This window comes from Nerophis ophidion, linkage group LG16, assembly GCF_033978795.1.
Source record: "Nerophis ophidion isolate RoL-2023_Sa linkage group LG16, RoL_Noph_v1.0, whole genome shotgun sequence".
In the NCBI taxonomy this organism is placed as follows: Eukaryota; Metazoa; Chordata; class Actinopteri; order Syngnathiformes; family Syngnathidae; genus Nerophis; species Nerophis ophidion.
The window spans coordinates 27,539,271-27,550,217 of NC_084626.1; the positions used below are offsets into that span (position 1 = coordinate 27,539,271).

The following is a 10,947-nucleotide window of genomic DNA, read 5'->3' on the forward strand; positions in this document are numbered from 1 at the left end:
CTAGTCAATACTACTATGATTATATCGATATTTTTTATCGTCACAAAATCTTTTTTCCTTTTTTAAAAATGTATAGTATGTTTATAAACTCAGGAAATATGTCCCTGGACACATGAGGACTTTGAATATGACCAATGTAGGATCCTCTAACTACTTGGTATCGGATCGATACCTAAATCATCCAAAACTAATGTAAAGTATCCAAACAACAGAAGAATAAGTGATTATTACATTTGAACAGAAGTGCAGGGCTGCGAATCTTCGGGTGTCCCACGATTCAACTCAATATCGATTCTTGGGGTCACGATTCGATTCAAAATCAATTTTTTTTTTCAATTCAACACGATTCTTGATTCTAAAACGATTTTTTCCCGATTTAAAAGGGTTCTCTATTCATTCAATACATAAGATTTCAGGAGGAATTGCCACAGTCTGCTAACATGCAAGCATAGTAGATTTTTGTAAAAAGCTTTTATAATTGTAAAGGACAATGTTTTATCAACTGATTGTAATAATATAAATTTATTTTAACTATTAAACAAACCAAAAATATGACTTATTTTATCTTGGTGAAAATATTGGACACAGTGTGTTGTCAAGCTTATGAGATGTGATGCAAGTGTAAGCCACTGTGACACTATTGTTCTTTTTTTTTATTTTTTATAAATGTCTAATGATAATGTCAATGAGGGATTTTTTAATTACTGCTATACAGAAATTATAACTAATATTGATACTGTTGTTGATAATATTCATTTTTGTTTCACTAGTTTTGGTTTGTTCTGTGTCGTGTTTGTGTCTCCTTTCAATTGCTCTGTTTATTGCAGTTCTGAGTGTTGCTGGGTTAGGTTTGGTTTTGGAATTGGATTGCATTGTTATGGTATTGTTGTGTATTGTTTTGTTGGATTGTTTAAAAAAAATAATTAAAAAATAAATACAAATTTAAAACAATCGATTTTTTTTAAAATGAGAATCGATTTTAAAAAAAATGAGAATCTATTCTGAATCGCACGACGTGAGAATCGCAATTAAAATTCGAATCGATTTTTTCCCACACCCTAATAGACCGATATTAACAGTACATAAACAAGTGGATTGATATTCAATTTGTATAGTTTGTCACTCAAAAATCATATCACTCAATCAATCAATCAATGTTTACTTATATAGCCCTAAATCACTAGTGTCTCAAAGGGCTGCACAAACCACAACATAAACCACTACGACATCCTCGGTAGGCCCACATAAGGGCAAGGAAAACTCACACCCAGTGGGACGTCGGTGACAATGATGACTATGAGAACCTTGGAGAGGACGAGAGCAATGGATGTCGAGCGGGTCCAACATGATACTGTGAAAGTTCAATCCATATTGGATCCAACACAGCAGCGAGAGTCCCGTAATAGAATGGGGAATGAGACAATATGTTACTGCATATGACAGCAGACTAATTAGAAGCCTTTGTTTGCTTACTTACTACCAAAACACAAGTTGTCTTGTATGTTCACTATTTTATTTAAGGACAAATTTGTTCTTTGATTGCAATAAGAAACATATGTTTAATGTACCCTGAGATTTGTTGTTGAAAAAAGCCAATAATGCCATTTTTTGTGGTTCCCTTTATTTAGAAAAGTATTGAAATACATTTTGGTATATATTGCTGTCGGAACAACCCTAGGTGCTCGTGATTAAAGTTGTAGTTGCTAGCGATTAACAGCATAATATTGTTATTACTCAAGAACAAGGAACCTTTAGGGGCAGTTTAATATAAAATACAATCATGATTTCAAACAAGATGTGCAGTATAAGTAGAGGTCCTTGCTCTGTCTCTCTATCAGTTTGGCTGTCTTTGACCTGGAAAATGTTGAAGACCCTTGCTTTCGAGCCTTTTATTTGCATGTTTTGTGCTCTTTTATCTAGTTTTTTTGTTTCTGCCAGTGTTGTTGTGTTTCAAGAGAGTATTAAAAGACTTAGGGCGTAGTAGCCTTGTCGGAGTGCAATACCTGTGGGTTTGACATGTCTGCTGCACTCCTAAACGCAAGGGAAGACATCGCTCCAGGCACACACTCGCTGAGACGGTTCAGACACGCACGGTTGAAGATCTTCGGGAAACTTTGAGTGTTGTCTTGTCCTTTCCTTTGTCACTCCTTCATTTTGGCCTCCAGGAAAGACTGAAACTTTTGCAAGTTCTCCTCTTGCTGACCGAGAGTCTCCAGCAAAATGCCCATAGGTGACCTTTTTAGTCCGGCACATTCAATCTTGTTCTCCAGCTTGTTTTTCATGTTGCGGAGGCGAAAGGAGGAATGGGCCAATATCACTGAAAAGAGGAGAGAGTTATGAAAGTGTTGACTTTCTAGGTCTAATAGGATTGTGTGGACCTTACGGCTGAGAGGTAATGTGATTGCTGTCATAAACACCATCACGCTCCCGAGTAAGGATATTAAAACGTAGCTAGCCACCATGACGGCCAGCACAAAGGCCGCGGGGCTCCGCCTCTTGAAGTTGGAGACGACGGTTCTGTTCTTCGCGGCCCACACGGAGCCCAGAAAGACTCCTGATACTACAGCCATGGCGGTGAACATCCCCAGGGGGTTCAGGAACCTGCAGTACACCAGAACAGCAAAACATGAATGTGTTTTTTTTTTAATGCAGATTCCAATGTGGTCGCTGTCGCCGCCACGTGGTGAAAGTGAATCATTACAATGCAATGAGCAAAACATCCATCCATTTTCTACCGCTCATAATTGCAGTCATTTGATGTCTCGTAGCCACGTCCTGTGTAAAACAAAAGACAGACAGACTTGTTCACAAATTTTTAAAGATTAAAACAATTTCAATCAATCAATCAATCAATGTTTACTTATATAGCCCTAAATCACTAGTGTCGCAAAGGGCTGCACAAACCACTACGACATCCTCGGTAGGCCCACATAAGGGCAAGGAAAACTCACACCCAGTGGGACGTCGGTGACAATGATGACTATGAGAACCTTGGAGAGGAGGAAAGCAATGGATGTCGAGCGGGTCTAACATGATACTGTGAAAGTTCAATCCATAATGGATCCAACACAGTCGCAAGAGTCCAGTCCAAAGCGGATCCAACACAGCAGCGAGAGTCCCGTTCACAGCGGAGCCAGCAGGAAACCATCCCAAGCGGAGGCGGATCAGCAGCGCAGAGATGTCCCCAGCCGATACACAGGCGAGCAGTACATGGCCACCGGATTAGACCGGACCCCCTCCACAAGGGAGAGTGGGACATAGGAGAAAAAGAAAAGAAACGGCAGATCAACTGGTCTAAAAAGGGAGTTTATTTAAAGGCTAGAGTATACAAATGAGTTTTAAGGTGAGACTTAAATGCTTCTACTGATCTACAAAACCTATTAAATGGGAAAAAGAAACCTCTGGCATGTATCTTTGTCCTAAATTAAGTATAATACTTCCTCGCCAGACACTTTCTTTGTGGCTAATCCACTGTTGGCATGCCGCAGCTGTGATGTCATCAAGGGTCATGTCGGCGACCTTAAGGAGTGTTAATCTGGAATTTAACTTTCCAAGTCAATAACATGGCCAGTGGACTTGCTACGCTGGAGGATAATGTCAGCAAACCAAAGTTTGACCATCTTTGGACTCCAGTGAATTTGCACTAGTGTTATGAAGGGCTGGGAGAGTTTTAAATATTTTTTTTAATGACCGATCAAAAATAGGGACCAGGAGAAAACTGTATTAAAAGGTAAACATTTGTATTTAAATGTAACTAATTATAATCCTGGTAAATCAATTACCATGAATTGATTTACGTGGACCCCGACTTCAACAAGTTGAAAAACTTATTCGGGTGTTACCATTTAGTGGTCAATTGTACGGAATATGTACTGTACTAATAAAAGTTTCAATCAAACCTCTCAGCTATCGAGGCAAAGAGGAAAAGAAATGTTAACACAACCATAAAAAAACACTAAATGTAAACATAATTCTAAAATCCCATTCAACACTCAACAATAAGTTCTTAGGTGCACAGATAAGGCATCCATCCATCCATTTTCTACCGCTTATTCCCTTTCGGGGTCGCGGGGGGCGCTGGCGCCTATCTCAGCTACAATCGGGCGGAAGGCAGGGTACACCCTGGACAAGTCGCCACCTCATCGCAGGGCCAACACAGATAGACAGACAACATTCACACTCACATTCACACACTAGGGCCAATTTTAGTGTTGCCAATCAACCTATCCCCAGGTGCATGTCTTTGGAAGTGGGAGGAAGCCGGAGTACCCGGAGGGAACCCACGCATTCACGGGGAGAACATGCACACTCCACACAGAAAGATCCCGAGCCTGGATTTGAACCCAGGACTGCAGGAACTTCGTATTGTGAGGCAGACGCACTAACCCCTCTGCCACCGTGAAGCCCCACAGATAAGGCAATAAATGCTTATTAAAGTGCAAAGTGTAAAAATGCAACCATAAAGAAACCGGAGAAAAGCTATTTTTTTGCAGGTTTAGTGCCAGGAAGTTTCAGCTGTGCTCTAAAGGGTGAGCTAAGGTGATCTACATTGGCCTGACTAAGGTTTGTTTACAAAAATCCCCCCAAAAATGCCATTTTGACAAATAGAATTGTCGGCAACAAATTTTATTGTTGCTCGTATTGTGAAGAGAAACTACTGTGTCTCTGACTGCTTCATTACCTTCCATCAATCATAGGTGAAAGTCCAGTATTGGATATTCTGTCAGTATTTGGTTTAAACTTTGACACGGTGGATTTTTATGTTTGCTTTACTGATTTGGATGAGAGCAGATCATGGTTTCATCTATGTCAGGGGTCACCAACACGGTGCCCGCGGGCACCAGGTAGCCCGTAAGGACCAGATGAGTCGCCCGCTGTCCTGTTCTAAAAATAGCTCAAATAGCAGCACTTACCAGTGAGTTGCCTCTGTTTTTTTAAATTGTATTTATTTACTAGCAAGCTGGTCTCGCTTTACTCGACATTTTTAATTCTAAGAGAGACAAAACTCATAGAATTTGAAAATCCAAAAAATATTTTAAAGACTTGGTCTTCACTTGTTTAAATAAATTCATTTATTTTTTCAATTTGCTTCTTATAACTTTCAGTAAGACAATTTTTGAGAAAAAATACAACCTTAAAAGTGATTTTAGGAATTTTAAACACATTACCTTTTAAATTCCTTCCTCTTCTTTCCTGGCAATTTAAATCAATGTTCAAGTATTTTTTATTGTAAAGAATAATAAATACATTTTAATTAATTCTTCATTTTAGCTTCTGTTTTTTCAACGAAGAATATTTGTGAAATCTTTCTTCAAACTTATTCTGATTAAAATTTTAAAACATTATTCTGGCAAATCTAGAAAATCTTTAGAATCAAATTTAAATCTTATTTAAAGGTATTTTGAATTTCTTTTAAAAATCTTGTTCTGGAAAATCTAGAAGAAATAATAATTTGTCTTTGTTAGAAATATAGCTTGGTCCAATTTGTTATATATTCTAACAAAATGCAGATTGGATTTTAACCTATTTAAAACATGTCATCAAAAATCTAAAATTAATCTTAATCAGGAAAAGTTACTAATGATGTTCAATAAATTCAGTTAATTTTTTCAAAAAGTTTCGAATTAGCTAGTTTTTCTCTTCTTTTTTTCGGTTTAATTTTGAATTTTAAAGAGTCGAAATTGAAGAATAAGTGATTATTACATTATAATTGAAGTGTTAATACCCATCTTGACTAACTAAGCTAAAAAAAAGGTGCCACTGACTGTTTACCATACAGTTGTCATTCACTTCAACTTCATTGAACATCACTCAAAAATTAATATTTTTCTATGTATACTTTCACCCAAAAATATTTTAAGATACATATCGAGTTTAAGTAAAAATATAGAGGTATACTTTTTCGTCCATATTGCCCAGCCCGACTGTGCGTGAATGACCAAAGGTGCGCTTTGTGGATGTGATTGACTTGTGTGAAGTGATAATCAGGCATATTTGGTCAGTGCATGACTGCAAACTAATTCGTGCTAACATGCTATTTAGTTTAGCTATATCTACATATTGCATCACTATGCCTTTTTTTTAGGTATATTTGGCTCATTTAATATCCTTTACTTGTATCTTCTTTGTATATGATTTATATTTGCATGTTCCATGACACATTATCTGTTTGTAATATTGGCTGCATTTTTGTTGTTCCAGACCACAGCAAATGTTACCCACCTTGCAAAGATTGTATTAAATCCATTAGAAGGAGACAGCCCGCCGTTTCCTTCAACTTGGACACACACTTTTATACCTTTGGCCATTCTAAGACAGACATTTCCAGGAGTTATCTCACCTTCTGAGAAGTTTTACTAATGTTTTCAGATGTTATAAAAAGGTGTAGAATAAATATTAAATTTAGATATTTCTGCCCTGCGATGAGGTGGCGACTTGTCCAGGGTGTACCCGCCTTCCGCCCAATTGTAGCTGAGATAGGCACCAGCGCCCCCCACGATCCCAAAGGGAATAAGCGGTAGAAAATGGATGGATGGATGGATTTAAACCATACTTGCCAACCATCCCGGATTTTCCGGGAGACTTCCGAAATTCAGCGCCTCTCCCGAATACCTCCCGGGACAAATTTTGTCCCGAAAATCTCCAAAAATTAAGGCTGAGCTGGAGGCCACGCCCCCTCCAGCTCCATGCTGACCTGAGTGACGTGTCGACAGCCTGTTTTCACGTACGCCCTCCCACAATATAAACATTGTGTCTGCCCAATTACATTATAACTGTAGAATGATCGAGGGCAAGTTCTTGGTTTCTTATGTGGGTTTATTGTTAGGCAGTTTCATTAACGTCCTCCCAGCACGGTAACAACACACAACAACAGCAGTCACGTTTTCGTCTACCCTAAAACAGTTTATCTGCCGTAAACAGCAATGTTGTGACACTCTTAAAGAGGACAATACTGCCATCTACTGTACATGCATATGTGACAATAACATCTACGGCTTTTAGAGAGTGCAGAAGAACGAGGAGTATACAGCCATAGCAACGCCGATGATGAGTAAGATGAAGAAATACGCTTGTAAGTTCCAAGCCGCAGCTGCGATTGGACCTGGATAGCCTCCGGGAAGAAGTAGTGGACTACCAATTGCTTGGCAGTGAAGAACTTCCTCAGGAAGCAAAGATTGACCGGTTTTGGGCCATGTTAGGGAAAGATGGAAGATTCCAGACTTTAGTGCATTTGATGAAAGCACCTTTGTGCGTGCCACACAGCAATGCATCATCACAGCATCGTTAGAAAAATAGTGACAGAGAATAGAACAAGGATAGACAATTCAACCCTTAGCTCAACAATGAGTAGACGAGTGTTATGTGTGTGTGTGTAGATGTGTAAATAAATGAACACTGAAATTCAAGTATTTCTCACGGTGGAAGAGGGGTTAGTGCGTCTGCCTCACAATACGAAGGTCCTGAGTAGTCCTGGGTTCAATACCGGGCTTGGGATCTTTCTGTGTGGAGTTTGCATGTTCTCTCCGTGAATGCGTGGGTTCCCTCCGGGTACTCCGGCTTCCTCCCACTTCCAAAGACATGCACCTGGGGATAGGTTGATTGGCAACACTAAATTGGCCCTAGTGTGTGAATGTGAGTGTGAATGTTGTCTGTCTATCTGTGTTGGCCCTGCGATGAGGTGGCGTCTTGTCCAAGGTCTACACCGCCTTCTGCCCGATTGTAGCTGAGATAGGCCCCAGCGGCCCCAAAGAGAATAAGCGATAGGAAATGGATGGATGGCTAATAAAATATATATACAGTGGGGCAAAAATGTATTTAAGTCAGCCACCGATTGTGCAAGTTCTCCCACTTAAAATGATGACAGAGGTCTGTAATTTTCATCATAGGTACACTTCAACTGTGAAAAAACAGAATGTGGTGGAAAAAAAATCCAGGAATTCACATTGTAGGAATTTTTAAAGAATTTATTTGTAAATTATGGTGGAAAATAAGTATTCGGTCAACCATTTAAATCTCTCACTGATGGAAGGAGGTTTTGGCTCAAAATCTCACGATACATGGCCCCATTCATTCTTTCCTTAACACGGATCAATCGTCCTGTCCCCTTAGCAGAAAAGCAGCCCCAAAGCATTATGTTTCCACCCCCATGCTTCACAGTAGGTATGGTGTTCTTAAGATGCAACTCAGTATTGTTCTTCCTCCAAACACGACAAGTTGAGTTTATACCAACAAGTTCTATTTTGGTTTCATCTGACCACATGACATTCTCCCAATCCTCTGCCGTATCATCCATGTATCCATTTTGGTATAAACTCAACTCGTCGTGTTTGGAGGAAGAAGAATACTGAGTTGCATCCCAAGAACACCATACCTACTGTGAAGCATGGGGGTGGAAACATAATGCTTTGGGGCTGTTTTTCTGCTAAGGGGACAAGACGATTGATTTGTGTTAAGGAGAGAATGAATGAGGCCATGTATCGTAAGATTTTCAGCCAAAACCTCCTTCCATCATTGAGAACTTTGAATGGTTGACCGAATACTTATTTTCCCCCATAATTTACAAATACATTTAAAATTCTTAAAATGTGTATTCCTGGATTTTTTTTTCACATTCTGTCTCTCACAGTTGAAGTGTACCTAGGATGAAAATTACAGACCTCTGTCATCATTTTAAGTGGGAGAACTTGCACAATCTGTGGCTGACTAAATACTTTTTTGCCCCACTGTGTGTATGTGTATATATATATATATATATATATATATATATATATATATATATATATATATATATATATATATATATATATATATATACATATATATATGAAATACTTGACTTGGTGAATTCTAGCTATATACTCCTCCCCTCTTAACCACGCCCCGCCCCAACCACTAAAGTGTCTATATCAGGGGTGCCCATTACGTCGATCGCGAGCTACCAGTCGACCGCGGGGGGTGTGTCAGTCTCGATCTCGAGCCAGGCTTTTAAAAAAAATAGACCTAAAAATGAGTGATCATCAATCTTCACCAAGACGTCACTTAAATGACATTCACGGTACCGGAGGGTCTTGTGAGATGACGCTGGCTGCTGCAAGATCATTAATATTAAAATATGACCGAGAGGAAGGCGAGAAACAATTTTTATTTCAACAGACTCTCGCGCCGTACCTTCCGTCAAAACTCTAAAGGCCGACTGCACATTTCCTATCTTCACAATAAAAGCCCTGCTTCATGCTGCCTGCGCTAACTAAATACAGAGTCTCGGAAAACTGGCGTGCACAAGCGATCCCTCAGAAAGCTGGCGTGCACATAACTTGTGCACGCCAGCTTTCCGAGACTCTTATTTTGTTAGCGCAGGCAGCATGAAGCAGGGCTTTTATTGTGAAGATAGGAAATGTGCAGTCGGCCTTTAGAGTTTTGACGGAAGGGACGGCGCGAAAGTCTGTTGAAATAAAAAGTGTTTCTCGCCTTCCTCTCTGTCATTTTTTCATAATAATGAACTGGCAGCAGCCAGCGTCATCTCACAAGACCCTCGGGTGCCGTGAATGTCAATCAAGCAAGCTACGGAATTTGCCGCCAATGTTTTTCTTGTAAAGTGTATGGAAGCTGGATGAATTAGATGCCAAAAACCAACCACTTTCATGTGGTATTGTACAGAAAGGACAACTTTTTTTCTCCTCCATTTGAAAATGTGGGCGTTATCATCATTACTGTCTGATTCCAATCAATGCAAGTCATCAGAATCAGGTAATACACCAACTTATATTCTTGTCTTTGTGAAAGAAAGACATCTATATGTGTTACACATGCTTGTATTATCATTAAACACATTTAACTTGTTTACAAAAATGTCTCTTTCATAAATAAATAAATATAAATGATATATATAAATGAGGTAGATCCCCTCGAGCTGGTCAATTGAAAAGTAGCTCGCCTGCAGAAAAAGTGTGGGCACCCCTGGTCTATATTATTACTATCAATTGTGTTGCCTTCATTATAAGAGTTATATAGGGCTTGACATTTTTTTCGGCTCCATACAGACCCGTTTGTTGTATTTTTTTGGTCTAATATGACTCTTTCAACGTTTTGGGTTGCCGACCCCCTGGTAAAGTATATCGAAAGGAGTACTTCCTGTGTGCAAACGTTAAAAGGGTTTTATAAGCAGCTGCCACCACAAATGCAATAATTACCACATATCAAACGGTATAATTAGTTACAATTAATCTTCCACATTGACATAGATATGTGTTTTTCAGAAGTTAAAAAAAAAAGTGGAGCGCGGATGTCAACACAAGTCAACTTACCCGACAATAAAAAAAACTCCGACAGCCACGGCCAAATAATTAGTTTGATAGTAAAGCAAGTTGCTGACAACTCTGTTATTCCATCTTGCCATATCTTTCACGTCCGGTTTGGCGAATCTTTCCCACCCGGGGAAGAAGTCGTCCCATGTTCTCAGCGGTGTCACTTCCACTCCAGCCATTTTTTCCCCCCACTCCTTTGCTGTGTTGACAGTTAGGCGACAGCAGAGATGTGACCAAATCTCGCGAGATTATTTGCGTCGCGTGCTTTTGGTATGAGCCCTGCTATTGGTCGGTTGTCACGTGCACAGCCAGCCATTGTACATTGACGTCTCAAAAGTAGACGCGGGATCGAGCGCCACAGCCTACTGGCGCTGACGAGATGCGGGGCCGCCATCTTGGAGTGGTGATCCGCTCCAGTCAGTGCAATTAATTTGGCATGAGCAATGAACTGTCAGCGCATTTAAATCATCTTACCTCTCTAAATACCATTGATTTTCACGCATTGTTTTGTCATACGTGTAGCTATGATAAAGGACACATGTTTTGGCGTGTTTTATTATTCATGGTTTGCTTCACAGTAATATAATTGAATGACCATATTCTGAAATCCCAAAAAGAGGACACATATATGCGTGCAAAGGCG

General features: G+C 39.6%; 1 protein-coding gene across 1 annotated transcript; it reads right to left on the minus strand.

The window, feature by feature from the left end:
- Positions 1–1,601: 1,601 nt before the first annotated feature.
- Positions 1,602–10,532, minus strand: arl6ip5a (ADP-ribosylation factor-like 6 interacting protein 5a). The gene is made up of 3 exons (XM_061874772.1): positions 10,305–10,532; positions 2,384–2,601; positions 1,602–2,317 (listed from the first exon to the last, which is right to left on the minus strand). The coding sequence occupies exons 1-3, from the start codon at positions 10,481–10,483 to the stop codon at positions 2,142–2,144; spliced, it is 573 nt and encodes a 190-aa protein (XP_061730756.1). The 5' UTR covers positions 10,484–10,532; the 3' UTR covers positions 1,602–2,141.
- Between the last annotated feature and the right edge of the window lie 415 nt (positions 10,533–10,947).

What these genes read in the sequence shown, in the direction of transcription:
- arl6ip5a (XM_061874772.1), bottom strand. Translation starts at nt 10,483, where the DNA reads ATGGCTGGAGTGGAAGTGACACCGCTGAGAACATGGGACGACTTCTTC. An exon ending in GGAGTTTTTTTTATTGTCGG is followed by an intron (nt 2,602 to 10,304) that starts GTAAGTTGACTT and finishes GGTGTACTGCAG; the next exon opens with GTTCCTGAACCCCCTGGGGA. An exon ending in AATCACATTACCTCTCAGCC is followed by an intron (nt 2,318 to 2,383) that starts GTAAGGTCCACA and finishes TCCTCTTTTCAG; the next exon opens with TGATATTGGCCCATTCCTCC.